The following is a 23,187-nucleotide window of genomic DNA, read 5'->3' as shown; positions in this document are numbered from 1 at the left end:
GCAAAGAGTCAGATGTGACTTAGTGACAAAACAACATACATGAACCTTCCCAAGCCCTGTGTTTCATGAGTGGTCAAGTTAGGGTTTGTTCCCATCATGCTGACTTCAGAGTGTACAATCTTGTCCCCTGAAAGGCCTTTCTGGAATTGTCTTTCATTGTTCTAATACTGAGTTGGTTGAAAAATTTGTTCAGGCTTTTCCATGAGATGTTATGGAAAAAGTGTGGCCAACCCATACTTTTGGAAGAGGTGAAACATTTTATGCTGGTCATTCTAGGTCTGGCTCAAGGAAAGACAGAAGTTTTTTGTTTGTTTGTTTGTTTTTAACCCAAAACCATCTCCTTCTCCTGTGTTATGAGTGTGCATGTTGTGAGGGGCTGGGCTTGCCTGGGTATAACAGAACACTTATGGATAATTCAAAGATGGCTGGCATAGAAGAGGAGAGTTTCACGTTCACGGGAAACTCTGGTGACATGTGACTGCCTGTGTGCTGTGCTGTGAGCCCACCCTTTTTGGTCTGCCTGCTGCCCCCGCCCCGCCATGAGGCTGGTGAGGCTGGGCAAGCTCCCACTGCCTTGTTGCTTGAGATCCCCTCCGTCTTGGTGGCCCCACTGGCTGCATCTTCCCTGGAGAGACAGGGCACAGCAGTTGGTCCCCATGCAGTTGGGATTCAGCCTGGCTTTATGACCAACTGGAGGCTGTTCTGTGGGTACAGATCCAAGGGGTCCTGACACCAGTCAGATTAAACAAGGCAGCTGGACCAAGCACACGGAAGGACCTGTGTCCTGCTTCCTGTTCTTCTAAAAGAAAATAGGGAAAGAAAGCTTTACATGTGCTTCTTTTTTAAAGGTATTTAAAAAATATTTATATTATTTGACTGCGCTGGATCTCGGTTATGGCATGTGGACTCCTGGGTCATGGCATGTGGGCTCTAGTTCCCTGATCAGGAAGTCAAACTAGCCCCCCTGCATTGGGAGTGCAGAGTCTTAGCTACTGGACCACCAGGGAAGTCCCTACACGTGCTTCTGAGAAGCAAATTCTCTGGTGTATTTTTGTTCTCCTGTTTGATTCACTCATCACAGCTTGCTCTGCTGATAAGAGGGCCATGGGATCTGATACACCATGGCCTCTCTAGCCTGGCCTCTCTTCCCATCTCCTTCCACCTGGGGAAGCCACCCCTGGTCAGGCTAGAGAATTGAAAGGCAGTGGTGATTCAGAAACCTTGGAGGGCTCAGGGTGACATGCCACCCGGATGTGCTGGAGAGGTTTGGGAATCAGCCGCAGCTGGGCTTCAATCATTCCACCACCTCCCAGCTTGTGACAAGCAGCCTGTTTCTCCACTTGCGAAGTGAATGATACTAGGAGCTTGTCTTTGCAATCTGTCCACTCAATTTACTTTTGTTTCCTCCTTGATGGCCAGCAACCTTCCTTGTTATCTCACATAGATGATTGCATCAGCTCCCTTGCCTGGTCACACCGTATTCAGAGCACTTGTTGATATCAGAGATTAAAGCAGACTCCCTGTTTGTAATACAAAAAAAAAAAAAAAATTCCAGTCTTTAATCAGGGTGTTTTCTGAACCTTGAAAGCCTTTTCTGTTTTCTGGCCTGACTGTGTGACCACTGTCCCTTTGCACGTACTGTTCTCTGGGTCTGGGATGTGTTCACCTCTTTTCATCTGATTAACTCCTCCTCAACTTTCAAATCTCAGTAACTTCCTTTGCATTCTCAGTCTAGGCCACATCCCCAGCTAAGTGCTTTTATAACTTTGTAAATCTCTCCTTCTTGGTATTGACCCCTGTCATTTTACTTTATAGTGTAACTACTTGACTGTTGTCTGTTTGCATCCCTGACTGTAAGTTTCATGAGATTAGTGCCCCTATTCATGTCACCTCCTTTATCCCCAGAATTTAGCATAGGGCCCAGCATATAGTAAGCTCTCAGAATAATGCTGTTGAATGAAAAAAAAAAAATAGAATTGAATGAAAATATTGTGTGTAGAGCACTTAGCTCTCTTCTTGGCATGTAGTAAATATCAAAAAATGGGGCTTCCATGTTGGCTCAGAAAGTGAAGAATCTGCCTGCAATGTAGGAGGCCTGGGTTCAATCCCTGAGTCAGGAAGATCCCCTGGAGAAGAGAACAGCTACCCACTCCAATATTCTTGGCTGGAGAATTTCATGGACAGAGGAGCCTGGTGGGCTACTGTCTATGGGGTTGCAAACACTGTTCTTGGCATGCAACAAGCATTAATAAATATGAGCTCTTAATGATAGTATTACTATTCTGACTGTGGGACTGGTGGGGAAAAATTCATCCAAATCATAAGTGTTCTTCTGATGTATATGTAGGGCTGAGTCCCTTTGCTGTTCACCTGAAATAACCAAAACATTGTTAATCAACTATATCCCAATACAAAATAAAAAGTTTAGTTTGGGAAAAATTAAAAAAAGCTTTTATTAAAAAAAAATGGTCTTCTGACTTCGGTTGCCCCAAGTTTGCAAGTTTTGGGGTAAAGTGATCTAGTGTGGAGGAAAATATACACATATGCAGATACACACTGAGCCGTGACACACAGACACATGCAGGCCTCCCATGGGGACAACTGTGTGATTTCAGTTTCCCGGCAGCACCTTCTACAACTAGAAGGTGGCAGCAGGGAGAAGGCTGGCTGTCCCAGGAGTGCTGGAGGAACCCGTCCAGGCACCGGTGGGCCTGAGGGTCTTCACCACCCACTGGTCCCAGGCCCACACTCTCCTTCTCATCTCCGCTCCATGTAGAGTGGGGCTGCAGATGTTGGGAGAGATCACTCTAGAGAAGCTTGGAGAACAGGGGATGCCTCTAACAAAGACTGCCCCCAAAGTTCAAAAGTCCATATCTGCCCGAGCATCTTGACAAGATCCCTCTTTCTTCCAGCTTCTCTAGTGGCTCAGATGGTAAAGAATCCGCCTGTAATGTAGGAGACCTGGGTTTGATCCCTGAGTTGGGAAGATCCCCTGGAGAAGGGAATGGCAACCCACTCCAGTATTCTTGCCTGAAGAATCCCATGGACAGAGGAGCCTGGTGGGCTATAGTCCGTGGGGTCTTAAGCATCGGACATAACAGCAACCAAGCACGCACACACACCCTTTTCTCCAGAACTTTTGACCTTGCCCTCACCGCAAAGCATTTCCACAGAAGACCAGTGTCCACAGGAGTTTTAGAGACTTTATTATGTATAAACAATTTAAACACTTTGCCATAAATTATCTTTGCCTGTCCCTAGTCTTTGCTTAGCAGCAAATTAAAATTAATATAAAAACTCGATGAACAAGTCATACATGTATATTACAAAAAAGTTCCTGTACCAAAGTTCTTATTAGACATTTTTTTATGGTTTTTTTTTAAACTTTTTTTTTCTTGTTTTTTGTGGGTTTTTAAAATTTTTTATTTTCTCTCCTCGTGGTGACTGTCATGTGATTGTCTCAGTTTCTGGACCAAACAAACACACTAATAATTGTAAATCTCAAACAGTGATTGTGCCTCAAGGCTTAGGTATGTACAGGGTGATCTGAAGTGGTGCCCGTTTAGCAAAAGAGTGTCACGATGCCCACACCTCTACTGCAACTGATACCCACGAACTACGGAATCTAAACAGACTACACCCTGTAACTGCGTATTACTGTCCACAATGGAATCTTCAAAGACAAAAGAGTATGAAATTGATCTGTAGTGATTATAGCCACCCTTGGAATTAAATTTTACACTCTGCGCTCAAATAAATTAGCTCAGGCCAGACTAAATCAGGACCTGAGAGTTAAGTGCTGAACGGTATTATTTCGCTTCGATTTTTGATATGAATTTCCTTTTTTTTCTTGTGTTTTTCTATTTTTTTTCTTTAAAAAGTTATTTCCAGTGCTCACTCTTTCACTTTTACCCCCCCTCCCCAGTCGCTACACACAAATCACCCCCAAAGTCGTGGTTTAAATGCACCTGTATTTGTTTAAACGAAAACGTCTGTAGTTATCTATCCAACGAGCAGTCTGAATCGTGGTCCTTAGCTGGTCCTGGGATGCTGGCCCTCACGGATATCTGTGTGTCGCTCACGTGTGAATGAGTGAGGTAATAGAACATGAGGCCTTCTCGTCTTCACGTCTCTGTTTTGCGGTCGCTGTGTTTTTGTTTTGTGTGTGTGTGTGTGTGTTTTGTTTGTTTCCTGTGTGCATATGTATGTTCTTTTGTTTCTTTTGAACATTTTGCGTCTCTTTCCGTCTCTTGGCTGCGTAGACCCTGAACAAGTGGGTCATTATTTTAGGGGAACTTGGAACATGGTTGTGTGTTCGTCCATTTGTCTGTTTTGTGTTTTGTTTTTTTTTTTTTTCCTCAGGAATTTTGCCGCCGGGCTTTAGTCTACTCCAGGAGGTGGGACTTCTTGTGTGGACAGTAGCATTTGAACTCAAAAAATGTGAGCTTTCTTGCCACTTGGTCTCCTAAAGCAGCCCGGCCTTTAGTGCCCCAGTTAGGTCTTCATCTCCTTAGGAGAGGAGATAACAGTGACTCCCGCTGAGCCATCCAGGCGAGGAATGGCAGCAGACGATTTTGTTACCTCTTTCCCATCTCGTTCTGTCTTAAAAACTGGATGTTGCTGCTACTGTCCGCCAGCTCAGGGTACTGCTCGACGGGCAGCACGTAATAGCCCTCGTAGCCCTGCACGCGGCCCGTGCTCAGCAGCTGCTGCTTCTCGCCCTCCGTCCACAGGCGGCTGCCCTCGCGGCCGTCCCTGGCTTTCTGCTGCTCCTTGGCCCAGGCCGTGCCCAGCGCCCTCTGCCTGGCCTGGTCCAGGACGCGGGCCTTCTCTTCGTCCAGGGTGTCGGGGGTGAGGCCGTAGCGGATGCTGAGCAGCAGCGTGGAGTACTGGAACTCGATGTTGGTGAACCTTCGAGTCCTGCCGTTGACCAGCAGCGTGGGCTGCGACACGGTCACGTTCACCCCACTCTCCAGCACCTTGCGGCCGATGGTGGTGCCCAGGGTGACCAGGTCGGCATCGGCTGAGCCGATCTTCACGAAGTAGTGGGTGTCCTTGCCCTCGATGCTGTAGTGCATCTTGTCCAGGTAGTAGGCGTTGTTCAGCACAGACGCCACTTTGCGGCTGTCCTCGCTGGCGATGCTGGACACGCCGGTGGTCACCCGCCCCTCCTTGATGGCGAACATGATGCCTTTGCCGATGATGGGCGTGGTGGTGGCGAACCAGTGGCCTGCTTTCTCGCGGATGCTGGCGTGGAGCTTCTTAGAAATGACCTGCCCTTCAAGAGCCAGGAAGGCCTGGTTGTGCCTCTCGGTTGTCTGCTGGACACCTGTAATGAGCTGTGGGCAGAAGAGACACAGAGAGCTGAGGGGGTGGGCTGGGCCCACCCTGTGCAGTTAGGGGCTGGGTCAGAAAGAGGAAGGCTGGGACACCCCTCCAAGAATACGTCTTGCGTCTGTCATGATCAGAACTAAGAGAGCCCTACCTTTTGGACTAGGACAGGCTGGCTTGTTTCCAGTGCTCTGATGGTATGGCCTCCCCACCTTGTAACTATAAATGGGGGTGCATAGGCATAACACCTGAATGGCATCTCTACCCAGGCCTACCCACTTAGTGTGTCTCTCCATCATTGCAGAAGAGAGAGTCATTTGGCCCGCTGATGGTTTAGCAGCTGCGTTATACATATATAGGGGCTTCCCTGGTGGCTCAGGTGGTAAAGAATCTGCCTGCAGTGCAGGAGACCTGGGTTCGATCCCTAGGTTGAGAAGGTCCCCTGGAGGAGGGAATGGCTACCCACTCCAGAAGGGGATGTTCATTAACTTCCTTGAGTTGGCACTGTGCTACTCCAAGTACGGCTAGGAGCCGAGGCATCACCAGGACCCTCCCTGTTAGCAAAGACTAGAATCTTGGGCCTCCCTCCTGACCCAACGAGTCAGAAGCTGCATCTAAACAAGACCCTCTACCTGGTCTGCATGCATATGAATGTTTGAGAAGCACCAGGCTAAAGAGATTCCAGCTTTGTGGGCCAGAGGGAATATCCCTGGACTTTTTGAGCCATTTGCTTTGGATCCTAGCCCTGCTTCTGCAGGGGGACGAAATCCCCATTATCTCCTTGGCCTTGAGTTTTCTACTCACAAATTACAACTCATCTCAATTGGTGGTTGGGGGACAGGCTGGGATAATGGAGGAGGCTGTGCTGGGGAGGTAACGGCACTTAGATAAATGAGCGAAATGATGGCTATTCATCCAGTGAGTGGTCCCCACGGGGCAGAACTGTGAGAATGCTGTTCTCAATTACCCGGCAGTTCCTCCTGGTCTCTCTCTAGTGACACAGTCTGGACAATTATTCAGAGCAGCTGAGACCTTTCAGAGGTTGATCGTGCCAAGCACGGGTTCTGCAGCAGGAGAGATCCAAACGCAGATGCCCACCCCTCCCATCCAATTGTGGCCGCGGTCTCAGCTGCACCCAAATTGAAACTGACCACCTCTCGGTCATCACCGAGAAACCCAAGCACAGATTATGTTCTGAAAACTCAATCTGTATATGTTTGGGCCATAAAACACTGAGATTTTATGTGAGGCATAAAAATGTTCTTTAATGGGACAGAAACTGCAAACTACCGTTTTATTATGTCCCATAAAAGCCAAAAGGGTTATGATCTTACAGGCAGTGCAGATGGTAGGTTGATGCTAGATTTCTCAGTGCTGTTGTTAATCAAGGAGTGACTCAAGGGTATACAGTGAACAGATAATGACACCACAATTAAGGTAATAATTGAAGTTGGGAAGAAATATGTGCTGTGCCAGACAAGTGACAGCACTGATGTCCGCTGTCTCGTGAAGCCACCCGGTTTCATGCCCCTTTTATACCCAGCTCCAATGTTTTCTGGTGCTACTGACATGTCCTTGGCCCCGACATGGTTCTGTTTGCCAGAGGGAATGGTGACGGTCTTTTGGATTCTTGGCAGGGACCTCCGCTTACCTGTCCGCTCTCACTTGCTTGACTCTCTGACAATTCATAGGGCGGAGGCACGAAATACATTTTGGCTCTTGGGAAGCCAGGAATTATGTTGCTGAGCTGAAATCCAAACATCACAAGCCAGCTTTTCACATCTATGGTGGAAACAGAAATAAAGACTTCTGAAATCATGATGGGTAGAAAGCCAGAGGGGATCTTGGAGAGAGAATGAAATAAAGTGGGATGTTGAGTATGGAGTCCAGCAGGAGAGGGAGGCAACAGCCTGTGAGAGTCTTCTGGTCGGGACCTAGAGATGCTTTACCTGGGCTCTAGGAAACAGATGTCCTTCCAGACTTGGTCAGTTGACCCCAACCTCCCACTCCACATGGTGATTTAGGACAGTGCTGGAGTAAGCTAGATCTCCCTTCCGATGCCCTTGTTGTGTGACCTTTGGCAAGTTCCTGGCCCTCTCTCAGATTCAGGTTCATCAGATATAAACTACTAATGTCATTGGGTTGTTGTGAAGGTTGAGGGAGAAAATTCACGTGGAGGGCTTATCATGGTGCCTGGCATGTGGCTTGTTCAGTCACAGTGAAATCCTTCATTTGGCAAGTACTTCAGTATTGATGGGCCAGTCAATGTGCTTAGAAGCTAGAGATACAATGATCGGAAACATGTAGATGTGATGATTACACTGTGCAGGACCTCCAGGCAGGGGCTGCTGCACCAAGCCTCACTCATTATGAAAGGGGGGGTCCCTGAGTGCATGCAATGCAGACAGTCACCTGGCTCCTGAGACCCTTTCCTCAGGTGTCTACTCTTCAAACGGAGGTCAAGAGAGTGCTCTTGTGTGCTCAGAATACAATTGCCCTTTCCTGCTAAGGCCTAGGGTTGGGTCGGCTCCATTGTCATGCTCCATCTCTATTCCTGAACTCCTTCCTTGTGATTTCATTATATAAGCAGTCAAGCCTTCCAGTATCCTGGCCTCTTAGTTTTTTGGTGATCCTCCACTTACTAACTCTCCTGCTCATCCTTTGGAGCTTGTGATCATGAGTAATTCTACCTCAATTTCATAGACATCACCCTCTGAACACCGCCTGGACTCTCTCTAGTTTACTCTTTTTTGTAACCTCACCCCTCCATACTCCCAGAACGTCTCCCTTCTCTAGGACCTTCAAGCCAACCTAAACTACTTTTCCCATTCCCCAGCTTCTTTGTCTGTCCTCTCTTCTTACCTAGCATGCATTCCATGGTCAGTCATTAGAATCATCCCCTTGTGTATATTCTCAGATCCGTTGCCACTTTCTCACTTCATCACACTTGCTTGGTGAAATCATGGCAGGCTCCTGTTTGTCCCTGTTGCAGCTGAATGCGGCAGCAGAAGTGAACGAAGCCACCCTGGCTGGTGTTAAATTCCTGACCATGAACCCCAGCTGTGCCTTCCTGATGCCTGGTAATCTGACCATATCCCCTTTTTCCATTCAGTCCTTCTTCCATTCTCCCGGGTGATTGGCTACTTCTCATCTCTCCTAAAACATCCCACACCTTCCTCACTCTAGCAGCTGACCTTTCATTCCTATCTGAGAAAACTGATGCGGTCAGGGGGAATTTCCATCAAACGCTCATCATATTTACCAGCTTACCAGCATTAGTACCCACATTCTCACTTTCCTTCTGTTACTCCACATGAGCTGCTGGAAAAAACCCTCCGCTGGTGTAACAGGGTCACCCCATCAACATACAAACATGCCACTAAATACGCACCTTTAAAATTCCTCTCTTGTCCGTCCTTCTCCCTTTAGCCACCATACATGTCTCACCCCCTTTATAAGAACTTCTCAAACTCAAAATAATTCTCTAGACACAGGAACCCCCATTTCTCCCCTTTGAAGCAGGCTTTGCTCCCAAAGATGCATTAAAACAACACTTGTCAAGGCCATACATGACCTCCATGTTGCTGAGTCCAGTGCTGACTGTGGGCTTCATCTTACTTTGACCTATGAGAAGTCTCTGACAAGTTGAATGCTCCTGCATCTCTCTCTGTTTTAGCCTTGTGGACAACACACTGTCTTGTTGTCCCTCTCCCACCTTTGTGGCCACCTCTTGTCCCTCTTTGGTTCCTCCTCATCTCTCTGCTCTGAATGCTGGGATGTCCTAGACGCAGTCTGTGAACTTCTTCTCCACTCTATCTGTTCTTCCCAGACATGGTGATTTGACCCAGTCTCAGGGCCCTCAATACCATTTTTTTTCCTTCCAAGTTTGAGATAATATTGACATACAGAACCATATAATTTTATACAGCATGATTTAACTTACATCATGAAATGATTAGTACATTTAGTGAATACCTATTGTCTCACAGAGATACAAAATAAGAGAAAAACATTTTTTTTCTCTTATGATGGAAACTCCAGGATGGAAAACATACATCAGTTTTAGGTATATTTATCATGTCATACATTCTATCCCTAGCCCAATCTATGTTCTAAGCCAGATCACCCTAAATATACTCAGAGTCAGCAAAAATGCACCTTATCATTTTCACATGGTGCCTTAATGGAGAGGAGAATGCCTAATAGAAACACTTGTCCATTATTTGATTTGATGATACACAAAAGGATTCATATAAGGAATGTTTGTTTTTAAATACTTTATTTATTTTGGGCTGCACTGGGCCTTCTGCTTGGGCTTTTCTCTAGTTGTGGCGAGTGGGACCTACTCTCTAGCTGCAGTGGTCGGGCTTCTCACTGAAGTGGCTTCTCTTGTTGCAGAGCACAGGCTTTAGGGCACATAGCTCCCAGGCTCTGCAGCACAGGCTCAGTAGTTGTGGCGCATGGGCTTTAGTTGCTTCACAGCATGTGGGATCTTCCTGGATCAGGGTTTGAACCCATGTCCCCTGCACTGGCAGACAGATTCTTTACCACTGAGCCACCAGAGAAGCCCCAGGACATGTTTTATTTGCACCTCAGTACCACTTGCGTGCTGATGCCAACTCCAAAATTTATGTTTCCATCTAGGACTTCTTCCTCAATGCCCAGCTTCTGTCCAAACCTCAGTTCCTTGTCTTCCTCTCCACATCTGTCACAGTAGCCTTCTTCATCCCTGATTATGGTAACTCCATCCTTTCAGCTACCATCCTGGACCTCTTTCTTTTTCTCACTCTCTATGTCTAATCCATCCATAAATCCTTTACTTTTGTTTTTAATTGAGGTAAATCTCATGTAACATAAAACTCATCATTTTAAAGTGCACAATTCAGTGGCTTCCAGTTACACTCACAATGTTGTACAATCATCGTTTCTGGAATTCATGAATTCCAAAACATGTTCATCATCCCCTCAAAACTGCATCACTATCAGTAGTCACTCTGCATTCTTCTTTCCCCTCAGTCCCTGACAACCGCCACTGCTTTCTGGTCTCCATGGATTTGCCTTTTCTGGATATTTCATATAAATGAAATCAAAGAACGTGTGGCCTTTCATATCTGGCTTCTTTAGCACATCATTTTCAAGGTTCATCCGTGTTGTAGCATGTATCAGTATATTATTATTATTTATGGATGAATATTCTGTTTGGATATATTCCATTTTGTTTATTCATTCATCAGTTAATGGATATTTGGGTAGTTTACACTTTTTTTTTTTTTACCTATTATGGATAATGCTGTTATGACTATCCATGTACTAACTTATTTATTTTTTTCATTTACTGCCAAGGTTTTTATTATTATTAGGATAACATTTAAACAAATGAAGTATAGTGATTTACAATGGTGCATTAGTTTCAGGTATAGCAAAGTGATTCAGTTATGTACATACATATATATTCTTTTTTTACTTTAGTTTTTATTTTATATTGGAATATAGTTGATTTACAGTGTTGTTTCAGGTGTACAGCTAACTGATTCAGCTATCCATATGCACATATTCATTCTTTTTCAGATTATTTTCCTATATAGGTTATTACAGCATATTGAGTAGAGTTCCCTGTGCTATACAGTAGGTCCCTGTTGATTACCTATTTGATATATTAAAGTGAAGTTGATCAGTCGTGTCCAACTCTTGGCGACCCCATGGACTGTAGCCCACCAGGCTCCTCTGTCCATGGAATTTTCCACGCAAGAATACTGGAGTGGGTTGCCATTTCCTTCTCCAGGGGATCTTCCTGACCCAGGGATTGAACTCCGGTCTCCCCCATTGCAGGCAGATAATTTACCATCTGAGCCACCAGGGAAGCCCATTTTATATATAGTAGTTGTTATTTAGTTGCTAAGTTGTGTCCGACTTTGCAACCCCATGAACTGCAGCACTCCATGCTTCCCTGTCCTTCACCATCTCTTGTAGTTTGTTCAAACTCAGGTCCATTGAGTTGATGATGCCATCTAACCATCTCATCCTCTGTTGTCCCCTTCTCCTCCTGCCTTCAATCTTTCCCAGCATCAGGGTCTTTTCCAGTGAGTTGGCTCTTAACATCACGTGGCCAAAATATTGGAGCTTCAGCTTTAGTGTCAGTCCTTCCAGTGAATATTTAGGGTCAATGCCCTTTAGGACTGACTTCCTTGATTTCCTTGCTGTCCAAGGGACTCTCAAGAGCCTTTTCTAGTACCACAGTTTGAAAGCATTAAATTCTTCAGCACTCAGCCTTCTTTATGGTCCAACTCTCATATCTGTACATGACTACTGGGAAAACCATAGCTTTGACTAGATGGACCTTTGCCATTTGTCAGCAAAGTGATGTCTCTGCTTTTTAATACACGGTCTAGGTTTGTCATAGCTTTTCTTCCAAGGAGAAAATGTCTTTTAATTTTATGGCTGCAGTCACCATCTGCACTGATTTTGGAGCCCAAGAAAATTAAAATGAAATCTGTCACTGTTTCCACATTTTCCCCCATCTATTTCCCATGAAGTGATGGGACCAGATGCCATGATCTTCATTTTTTGAATGTTTAGTTTTAAGCCAGCTTTTTCACTTTCCTCTTACACCTTCATCAGGAGGCTCTTTGGTTCCTCTTCACTTTCTGCCACTAAAATGGTATCACCTGCATATCTAAGGTTGTTGATATTTCTCCTGGCAATCTTGATTCCAGCTTCATCAAGCCCAGCATTTCGCATGATGTCCTCTGCATATAAGTTAAATAAGCGGGGCGACAATATACTCCTTTGCCAACTTTGAACCAGTCCATCATTTCATGTCTAGTTCTAAATGTTGCTTCTTGTCCTGCAAACAGGTTTCTCAGGAAACAGGTAAGTTGATCTGGTACTCCCAATTGTCTAAGAATTTTCCACAGTTTGTTGTGATACACACAGTCAAAGGCTTTAGCATAGTCAATGATGCAGAAGTAGATGTTTTTCTGGAATTCCTTAGCTTTTTCTACAATCCAACAAATGTCGGCAATTTGTTCTCTAGTTCCTCTGCCTTTTCTAAACCAGCTTGTACATCTGGAAGTTCTCAGTTCATGTACTGCTGAAGCCTAACTTGAATAATTTTGAGCATAATTTTGTTAGCATGTGAAATGAGTGCAATTGTATGGTAGTTTGAACATTCTTTGGCATTGCCTTTCTTTGGGATTGGAATGAAAACTGACCTTTTCCAGCCCTGTGGCCACTGCAGAGTTTCCCAATTTGCTGGCATATTGAGTGCAGCACTTTAACAGCATCATCTTTTAGGATTTGAAATAGCTCAGCTGGAATTCCATCACCTCCACTAGCTTTGTTCATAGTAATGCTTCCTAAGGCCCACTTGACTTCACACTCCAGGATGTCTGGTTCTAGGTGAGTGACGACAGCATCATGATTATCCAGGTCATTAAGACCTTTTTTTGCACAGTTCTTCTGTGAATTCTTGCCACTTATAAATCTCTTCTGCTTCTATTAGGTCCTTGCTGCTTCTGTCCTTTATTGTGCCCAACTTTGCATGTTCCTTTGGTATCTTTAATTTTCTTGAAGAGATCTCTAGTCTTTCCCATTCTATTGTTTTCCTTTACTTCTTTGCATCATTAAGAAGGCTTTCTTATTTCTCCTTGCTGTTCTCTGAAACTCTGCATTCAGTTGGTTATATCTTTCCCTTTCTCCTTAGACTTTAACTTCTCCTCTTTTCTCAGCTATTTGTAAGGCCTCCTCGGACAACCACTTTGCCTTGTTGCATTTCTTTTTCTTGGGGATGGTTTTGGTTACCACCTGTAGAGAGTTACAAACCTCCATCCATAGTTCTTCAGGCACTCTGTCTACCAGATCTAGTCCCTTGAATCTATTTGTCACCCCTACTGTATAATTGTTAGGGATTTGATTTAGGTCATACCTGAAAGTCCTAGTGGTTTTCCCTACTTTCTTCAATTTAAGTCTGAATTTTGCAACAAGGAGCTGATGAGCTCAGCCATAGTCATCAACAGGTCTTGTTCTTGCTGACTAGATAGAGCTTTTTCACCTTCAGCTGCAAAAAATATAATCAATCTGGTTTCAGTATTGACCATCTGGTGATGTCCCTGTGTAGAGTCATCTCTTTTGTTGTTGGAAGAGGGTGTTTGCTATGACCAGTGCCTTCTCTTGGCAAATCTGTTAGCCTTTGCCCTGCTTCATTCTGTACTCCAAGGCCAAACTTGCCTGTTACTCCAGGTGTCTCCTGATTTGCTGCTTTTGCATTCCAGTCCCCTGTGATGAAAAGGACATTTTTTGGTGTTAATTCTAGGAGGTCTTGTAGGTCTTCATTGAACTGTTCAAGTTCAGCTTCTTTGGCATTAGTGATTGGGGCATGGACTTGGATTTTTGTGGTGTTGGATGGTTTGCCTTGGAAATAAACCCAAGTACTGCATTTCAGACTCTTGTTGACTATGAGGGCTACTCCACTTCTTCTTCGGGATTCTTGCCCACAGTAGTAGATATAATGGTCATCTGAATTAAGTTTGCCCATTCTCGTCCACTTTAATTCACTGATTCCTAAAATGTTGATGTTCACTCTTGCCGTCTCCTGTTTGACCACATCCGATTTACCCTGACTCATGGACCTAACATTCCAGGTTCCTATGAAACACTGTTCTTTACAGCATTGGATTTTACTTTCACCACCAGTTGTTGTTGTTCAGTTGAGACCCCATGGACTGCAGTATGCCAGGCTTACTCAAACTCATGTCCTTGAGTCGGTGTTGCCGTCCAACCATCTCGTCCTCTGTCCACAACTGGGTGTTGTTTCTCCTGTGGCCCAGCCTCTTCATTCTTTTGGAACTATTTCTCTGTTCTTCCCCAGTAGCATATTGGACACCTACCGACCTGGGGAGGGGCTTATCTTTCAGTGCCATATCTTTTTGCCTTTTCATACTCTGAATGGGGCTCTCAAGGCAAGAATACTGAAGTGGTTTGCCATTCCCTTCTCCAGGGGATCACATTTTGTTAGGCCATTAGTAGCACGGACATGCCCTCTAGCCTCTCCACATAGCTGGAAGACATGCCTGGTGCTCTGGCTGTCCCACTGCTGGCCCTCGTTCAGTGTGTAAACCTTCATGGGCCATTGGGTGTTGGTCAATGTGAAGCCGGGGGCTAAGGCAAAGGCCCTGCTGCAAGAGGGCCTGAGAGAGGCTGGAGCTGATGTTGGAGGACGCCCAGGAACAGAGGGCTCCTCCGGTTTTCCATTGCCTCTGGCTGCCCTGGGGCCAATCCACCAAGCTTCTAATTTATCCCTCCTTACCATGTTTTCCCCCAGCAACCACAAGTCTGCTTTCAAAGTCTTAGTCTGTTTCTGTGTTGCAAATGAGTTCATTTGTATCATTCTTTTTTAGATTCTACATATAAGTGATATCAAATGATATTTGTCTTTCTGTGTCTAACTTGACTCAGTATAACAATCTTTAGGGTCCATCCACATTGCTGCAAATGGCATTATTTTGTTCTTTTTATGGCCGAGTAATATTCCATTGTATATATGTCCCATATCTTTATCCATTCCTCTGTTGATGGACATTTAGGTTGCTTCCATGTCCTGGCTATTGTAAATAGTGCTGCAGTGAACACTAGGGTGCATGTATCTTTTCTAATTATGGTTTTCTCCAGATATGTGCCCAGGAGTGGGATTGCTGGATCACACGGGTAGCTCTGTTTTTCTTAAGAATTTCCATACTGTTCTCTGTAGTGGTGGTACCAATTTACATTCCCACCAACAGTGCAGGAGGGTTCCCTTTTCTGTACACTTTTTCAGCACTTATTGTTTGTAGACTTTTGATGATGACTATTCTGACTGGTGTGAGGTGATACCTCATTGTAGTTTTGATTTGCATTTCTCTGATAATTACTGATGTTGAGCATCTTTTCATGTACTTTATGGTCACATGTATGCCTTCTTTGGAGAAATGTCTGTTTAGATCTTCTGCCCATTTTTTGATTGGGTTGTTTGTTTTTGGCATGATCTGTTTGTACATTTTGGAGATTAAACATTGTTGGTTGTTTCACTTGCAAATAACTTCTCCCATTCTGTAGGTTGTCTTTTCATTTTGTGTACAGTTTCCTTTGCCATGCAAAAGCTTTTAAGTTTAATTTGGACCCATTTGTTTATTTGCGTAGTGACTATCTCTTATAATAGTTTTTAAGGTCTATTTTGTCTGATATGAATATTGCTACTCCAGCTTTCTTTTGATTTCCAGTTGCATAGAATATTCTTTACCATTCTCTCCCTTTCAGTCTGTATGTGTTCATGTCCCTAGATCTGAAGTGGGTCTCTACTAGACAGCATATATATGGGTCTTGTTTTTCCATTCAGCCAGTCTATGTCTTTTGTTGGAGCATGTAATCAATTTATGTTTAAAGTAATTATTGATATGTATGTTCTTATTGGAGAAGGAAATGGCAACCTACTCCAGGATTCTCCTGGAGAATCCCATGTGCAGAGGAAGCTGGTAGGCTATAGATGATGGAGTGGCAAAGAGTCGGATACGACTGAGTGACTTGGCATGCAAGCACCCACATGTCTTTATTGCTGTTTGGTTAATTGCTTTGGGTTTGTTTTTACAGCTCTTTTTTCCCCCTTCCTCTTTTCTTGTGGTTTGATGACTATCTTTAATGATGTGTTGGATTGCTTGTGTGTTTGTATCTGTTGTAGATTTTTGGTTTGAGGTTCCCATGAGGTTTTGATATAGCATCTATGTGTATGAGATTGTTTTAACTTGCTGATCTCTTAATTTCCTATGCACTTCTAATATCCTACATTTGTACTCTTCCCTCTTCTCACAATTGCTGGTTTTGATAACATATTTGTGTGTGATTTCCTACCCTTATGTTTGCCTTTACCATGAGCTTTTTGATTTGTAATTTCCTTGTTTCTAGTTGTGGCCTTTTCTTTTCTGCTTAGAGAAGCTCCTTTAGCATTTGTTGCAAAGCTAGCTTGGTGGTGCTGAATTCTCTTAGCTATTGCTTGTCTGTAAAGCTTTTGATTTCTCCACTGAATCGTAATGAGAGCCTTTCTGGGTAGAGTACTCTTGCTTGTAGGTTCTTCCCTTTCACCACTTTTTTTTTTTTTTCTTTTCACTACTTTAAATGTATCATGCCACTCTCTTCTGGTCTGCAGAGTTTCTGGGGAAAACCAGCTGACAGCCTTATGGGGATTCCCTTAAATATTATTTGTTGCTTGTCGTAATTTTTGGTTGTCTTTTATTTTTGTCACTTTGACTAATATGTGTCTCAGCATGTTCTTCCTTGAGTTTGTCTTATATGGGACAACTATGAACTTTGTGGACTTGAATGAGTATGTCCCTTCTTATGACAGGAGAGTTTGGTGCCTAATCTCTTCAAATATTTTCTCAGGCCCTTCTCTCTCTCTCATCTCCTTCTAGAACTCCTATAATGGGAATGTTGATGTTTTTAATGTCCCAGAGGTCTCTGAGACTGTTTTCATTTCTTTTTTTCTATTCCACAGCAGTGATTTCTACCACTCTCTTCCAGCTGACATATTTGTTCTTCTGTCTCACTTATTCTTCTATTGATTTATTCTAGACTATTTTTATTTCAGTTATTGTATTGTTAACCTCTGTTCTTTAAATATTTTAGGTCTTTTAAAAATGTTTCTTGTATCTTCTCAGTCTGTGCCTCCATTCATTTTCCAGGATCTTGGATCATCCTTACTATGATTATTCTGAATTCTTTTTCAGGTAGATTGCCTACCACCAGTTCACTTAATTGTACTTCTGGCTTTTTATCTTGTTCCTTCATCTGAAACATATTTCTTTGCCATCTCATTCTGTCTTTCTGTGTTTGTGGTCTCCTTTCTGCAGACTGTAGGGTTGTAGATCTTCTTGCTTCTTCTGTCCGTCTCCTCGTGGATGAGGCTGGTCTAAGAGGCTTGTGCAGGCTTCCTAGTGGGAGGGACTAGTTCCTGCCCACTGGTGAGTGGAGCTAGGTCTTGTCCCTCTGGTATGCAGAGCCATTTCAAGAGAGAGATTTTCAGGTGGCTTGTGATCTCAGTACAACTTTAGGCAGCCTGCCTGCTGATGAGGTTGTGTTCTCTCTCTGCTGATTGTTTGGCCTGGGGTGTCCGGGGACTACAGTCTGCAGGCTCTTGGGTGGGGCCAGGTGTTGGTGCCAAAATCATGACCTCTGGGAGACCTCACACCAATCACTGTTCCCTGGCACTTCTACCACCAGTGTCCTTGCCCCCACAAGTGAGCCACAGCCAATCGCCACATCCCCAGGAGACCCTCCCTACACTAGCCTTGCCAAGACCCACAGGTAGGTCTGGCCCAGACTGCTGTGTGGTCACTGCTTTTGCTGGGTGCCAGTACATGTGAAATCTTGTGTGCATCCTCCAAAAGTAGAGTCTCTGTTTCCTTCATTCCTCTGGAGCTCCTACACGCAAGCTCTGCTGGCCTTCAATGCCAAATGCTCTGGAACTCCTCCTCCTGTTGGCAGACTCAGCCTGGAGAGCCCAACATGGGGCTCAGAACTCACTCCTGTGGGAGAACCTCTGTGATATAATTATTTTCCAGTTTATGGGTTACCCATCCAGTGGGGACAGGATTTGATTATGTCACGCAAGTGCCCCTCCTACCATCTGGTTGTGACTTCTTTGGACGTTAAAATATCTTTTTTGGTAGGTTCCAGTCTTTTTCGTCAATGGCTGTTCAGCAGTTAGTTGTGATTTTGTGAGAAGAGGTCCTACTCAAGTCCTACTCTGCCATCTTGTCCAGAATTGAGGGCTCTACATATGTTCTTTTCCAGGTACTTTTCCATTAAAGGTTATTACAAGATATTGAACATACTTCCCTGTGCTATACAGGTCCTTGTTGTTTATTTTATATAAAGTATTGTGTCTGTGTTAATCTCAAACATCAAATATATTTCCCCCTCCCCCTTTCCCCTTTAGTAATCATCATACTTTGTTTTCTGTGTCTGTGAGTTTCTCTGTATTTTTAAAAATAACTTAGTTTGTACTATTTTTTAGATTCCACACATAAATTACATCATATATTTGTCTTTCTGACTTTTTCACTTAGTATGATAATCTCTAGGTTTATTCATATTGTTGCAAATGGCATTATTTTATTTTTTTATGGTCAAGTAATATTCCATTGTATATATGTACCATATCTTTTTTATCCATTCATTTGTTGATGGGCATTTGGATTGTTTCCATGTCTTGGCTATTATGAACAGTGCTGCTATGAACATAGAGGGGACATGTATCTTTTCGAATTATAATTTTATCTTTTCTGGTTATATGCCTGGGAGTGGGATTGCAGAATCATGTGATAGCTCTATTTTTAGTTTTTTTTTTTTTTAAAGGAGCCTCCATACTGTTCTCCATACTGGCTGCACCAATCTACATTTCCACCAACAGTGTAGGAGGGTTCCCTTTTCTCTACACCCTCTCCAGCATTTGTTATTTGTAAACTTTAAAAAAAATTTAAGGGACTTCCCTGGTTGTCTAGTGGCTAAGATGCTGAGCTCCCAATGCAGGGGCCCGGGTTCAATTCCTGGTCAGGGAACTAGATCCCACATGCCACAGTGAAGATCAAAGATCCTATGTGCCATAACCCAGGGAAGCCAAACAAATAAATAAATAAATAATTTAAATATTTATTTGGCTGAGTCAGGTTTTAGTTGCAGCACTTGGGATCTTTAGTTTCAGTATGTGGGATCTAGTTTCCTCACCAGGGAGTGATCCTGGGCCCTTTGCATTGGGAGCGCAGAGACTTAGCTGCTGGACCACCAGGGAAGTCCCATTTGTAGACTTTTTGATAATGGTAAAAATTGACATTTGAAAATGTATTTTTAGTTCTCTTGTGTATACACCTAGGTGTGGAATTGCTGAGTCCTATGGTTAAATCTTTTAGTTTTACTTTTAAAACAGACCAGAATCTGTGTCTTCTCACCACTTCTACCATCTCAACCCTTGCCTCGTCTTCTAACTGGCCTCCCTGCTTTCACCTCTGCTCCACACACCCTGTCAACACAGCAGCCAGAATAAGCCCTTGTTGTTGTTGTTGAGTCACTTCAGTTGTGTCCGACTCTGTGCGACCCCATAGACGGCAGCCCAACAGGCTCCCCCGTCCCTGGGATTCTCCAGGCAAGAACACTGGAGTGGGTTGCCATTTCCTTCTCCAGTGCATGAAAGTGAAAAGTGAAAGTGAAGTCGCTCAGTCGTGTCCGACCCTCAGCGACCCCATGGACCGCAGCTTTCCAGGCTCCTCCATCCATGGGATTTTCCAGGCAAGAGTACTGGAGTGGGGTGCCAATAAGCCCTTAGCATTCCTCTACTCATTACACTCCAGGGATTCCCTCGTTTCTCTCAATGAAGAAGTGAAAGTTCTGCTAATGGTCTGTAGGGACCCTTAACATATGATCTCTCTTCTCCTGCTCTCTCTGCTTCAGCCTCTCTGCTATTTCTTAAACATGCTAGGTGCACACTCATCTTGGGGCCTTTATACTGGCAACCCCTCTACCTGGAATGTGCTGTCTCACTCTTCCCTTTTTCAAGTCTTGCTCAGATACTGCCTCCAATAAGGCTGACCTCAACCACCACATTTAACACCTGCCCATTCCCACCTAACAATCCCTAGTCCCCTTCCTTTTGCATCCCCCACTGCCAAAACTGTAACCACACTTTAACATGTGTCTCATATGGTTATTTATTGCATTCATTCTTTATTGTCTGTCTCCCTCACTGAGAATGTAAGCTCCACCAGGACAGGGAGTTAAATGTCTATTTTATTCACTGATGTCTCCCCAGGGCTGGCACAAAATAGGTGCTCAGTAAGGATTCATGGGGTGGATGAATGAAGAAACACTGAACATATGTGGCAAAAGCCACCCTGACTACTGTGTGTGACAGAGGAACTACCTGTACCTGCCTGAGAAGATGCATCTGAAGGGGTTGAATAAGGTCTACCCACCTCCTGCCCGGGGGCTGGTATGAGGGGCTTAATGCAACTTTGCTACTAAACACCCAGGCCTAGAAGACCCTTTAATGAGGGAGATTCTGGGATCCGTGGTGTATCCATCAGCCTTAGGTACAGACTAGGTATTGAATGACTTGGTAACTATACTTATTAACGATAGTCCATTTAAGACTGATTAACATCAATAATCATACATGTATACAGGCTGAGTTGCTTCAGTCATGTCCGACTCTGTGTGATTTAATGTAGCCTACCAGGATCCTCTGTCCATGGAATTCTCCTGGCAAGAATATTGGAGTGGGTTGTCATGCCCTCCTCCAGGGGATCTTCCCAACCCAGGGACTGAATGGGAGTCTCTTATGTCTCCTGCACTGGCAGGTGGGTTCTTTACCACTAGCGCCACCTGGGAAGCCCATTTAAGAGTCATTATCATCAATAATCATAAGAGAGATGCACATAAAAACCACAGTGAAATAGTACCTCATACCTCTCAGAATCACTGTCATCAAAAAGACAAGAAACAATAAGTGTTGGTGAGGATGTGGAGAAAAGGGAGTCCTTAAGCCCTGTTGATGGGAATGTTAATTGGTGTAGCCACCACAGAAAACAGTATGGAGGGTCCTCAAAAATTAAAAATACAACTGCTATATGATCTGGCAATTCTACTGCTGGGTATTTATCCAAAGAAAACACTAATTTGAAAAGACATATGCACCCCTATGTTCATTGCAGCGTTATATATAATAGCTAAGACATGGAACCTAAATGTCCATGGACAGATGAATGGATGAAGACAATGTGATGAATGAAGACATCTATAGTGGAATATTACCCAGCTATAAAAAAGAATGAAATCTTGCCATATGTGACAACACATATGAGGCTAATCTTATTGAAAGAAGTTAGCGAAAGACAAATACCGTATGTTTCTACTTAAGTGTGGACTTTAAAAAACAAAACAAATGAACAAATATATTAAAAAATAAGAGTCACAGATACAGAGAACAAACAGGTGGTTGACAGAGTGGAGATGAGTGGGGGAATGAGCTAAATAGATGAAGGGGATTAAGAGCTACAACTACCAGTTATAAATAGGTCACAGGGATGTAATGTACAACTCAGGGAATATGGTCGATAGCACTGTAATAACTGGTGCGTAATCTATAAAAATACTGAATCACTATGTTGTATACTTGAAGCTCATATAATATTGTAAGTCAACCATACATCAATAAAGAAGTCATTTAAGAATACAGGTTTGAAATTGCTTTAAAAATTGTGTCAGCATCCTAGCAGAGAGAAGCCTGGCTTTAGCCCAGCAACAATCATATACCCACAGAGCATCTGTGTGCAAAGTACTACTAGATGATGAATGCTGTGCAGTGTGGATTTCTAAACTGGGTATTCCTGGTCACCCATCATGGTCACCTGTCAAGATTGTTCTGCCATATCTAGGTATTATCTTACTGGTATTTGCTATCTAATTAAAAAATTGTTTTGCCTTGTCTACTTAAGGAAATCCATTTTAAAAAAGAAGAGACTTTATGTCACTACCATAAGTAGGAAGGCAGACTCGCTGCAAACAGAAAATAACTGTAAAATTAAAACAAAGCAATGCAATTAAATTGGAGCATGATTTTGTTACCTGCTACCGGGGGAGTCTTAGACCTGCTCTCTCCGTTAAAAAGGGAGATAAGAAGTGTTAATGAGGTGTTAAATACAACCAGCATCAACTGGAGGCTTTCTCCTTTGCCAATTTGGGAGAATAAAAAGAGCCTGGAAAGAAACTAACTTTCCCCATTTGTGTTGCCATGTTATTTAATACCTCATCTATACAACATATAAAATCATCACATTTTTCACCAGGGATATGAAGGGAATCCCACGAAAGGCAAGAGAAGAGGTCTTTGCCCTTAGCAGACTCTCCGCATCCTGACCTCTTCCCTGAAGGCATCTCTCCCTGTTCTCCAGGAGATAAGTTAACAACACCCTGCCTTGGGGACCACACATTTCTTCATTTTTTTTTTTTTTTTTGGCCACACCATACGGCATGCAGGATCTTAGTTCCCTGGCCAGGGATTGAACATGTGCCCCCTACAATGGACGTGCAGTCTTAACCACTGCACCACCAGGGAAGTCGCAAGGGACCAGACATTTTAATGGCCGCTCCGATGAACACTAATAGTTCATGTCATGTGTTTTCTTTTTTTAAAGTTTCTAACGTGGCTTGGTTTCCAAGTCTAAACCTCTTCTGAAATGTTTATTCAAGTCGCTTGTCTCTTCCATTTCGCAGAAGGCACTTGTGGCATCATACAGACACCTCTCCTCCTTTCAAAGCAATTGGTACCCTCTGATGATAGCCTCCCTAAACAATCAATCCTCGAGGTAGGAGCTGGTGATGTGGCCCCTCCTAACAGCTCATCACTCCCCCTCCTCATGTTCTTCGCAGCGAGTGCCGCTGGAGCACGTGCTCTGTAATACACACTGTCAGCACAGCGGCTTAGGTGCTAAGTGCAGACAGAGCAGAGGGTAGTGAGGAGGAGGCTGGGCCTCCCTCCTCTCAGGGAAATCAACCTCCATGAAGTCCGACTTCAAACCTGCATGAACCTGGGGGTCTGTAAGCCCAGAGATCCCCAAGGGAGAAAGGTGGGGAGCCAACCCAAGTCATTGTGGGTAACATTTCTGAGGTTTGCTTACCTCAGAATGTGGGGTTTCAGATTTGCCAGAGCAATGCCACTCAGGCCAGAGTTTGGGATCTGTTTCAAAGTAGAGCTGCAGACCCCTGGGAGCTCTAGGGAATTACATTAAGGGGATAACTTCACTTCTCACCTACAGACTTCCTGTCTCTGAGTCTAGA

General features: G+C 43.9%; 1 protein-coding gene and 1 long non-coding RNA gene across 5 annotated transcripts in view; one reads left to right on the top strand and one right to left on the bottom strand.

Annotated features, from left to right (window-relative positions):
* Positions 1-23,187, top strand: part of LOC139184222 (uncharacterized) — a 65,300-nt gene that overhangs the window by 10,872 nt on the left and 31,241 nt on the right. The window lies entirely within an intron of this gene.
* Positions 3,184-23,187, bottom strand: part of LOC109561123 (teneurin-2) — a 765,441-nt gene continuing 745,437 nt past the window's right edge. For all 4 annotated transcript variants that reach the window (XM_070793964.1, XM_070793965.1, XM_070793967.1 and 1 more), the window contains 2 exons: positions 6,983-7,113; positions 3,184-5,339 (listed from right to left, as the gene is read on the bottom strand). In XM_070793964.1, coding sequence (XP_070650065.1) covers positions 4,578-5,339; positions 6,983-7,113 — 893 coding nt within the window. In that variant the 3' untranslated portion in view covers positions 3,184-4,577. The remainder of the gene's footprint in view (positions 5,340-6,982; positions 7,114-23,187) is intronic.

This window comes from Bos indicus, chromosome 7 (genome assembly GCF_029378745.1).
Source record: "Bos indicus isolate NIAB-ARS_2022 breed Sahiwal x Tharparkar chromosome 7, NIAB-ARS_B.indTharparkar_mat_pri_1.0, whole genome shotgun sequence".
In the NCBI taxonomy this organism is placed as follows: Eukaryota; Metazoa; Chordata; class Mammalia; order Artiodactyla; family Bovidae; genus Bos; species Bos indicus.
The sequence above is the reverse complement of the archived record's forward strand: the minus strand, read 5'-3'. Positions and strand labels throughout refer to the sequence as shown.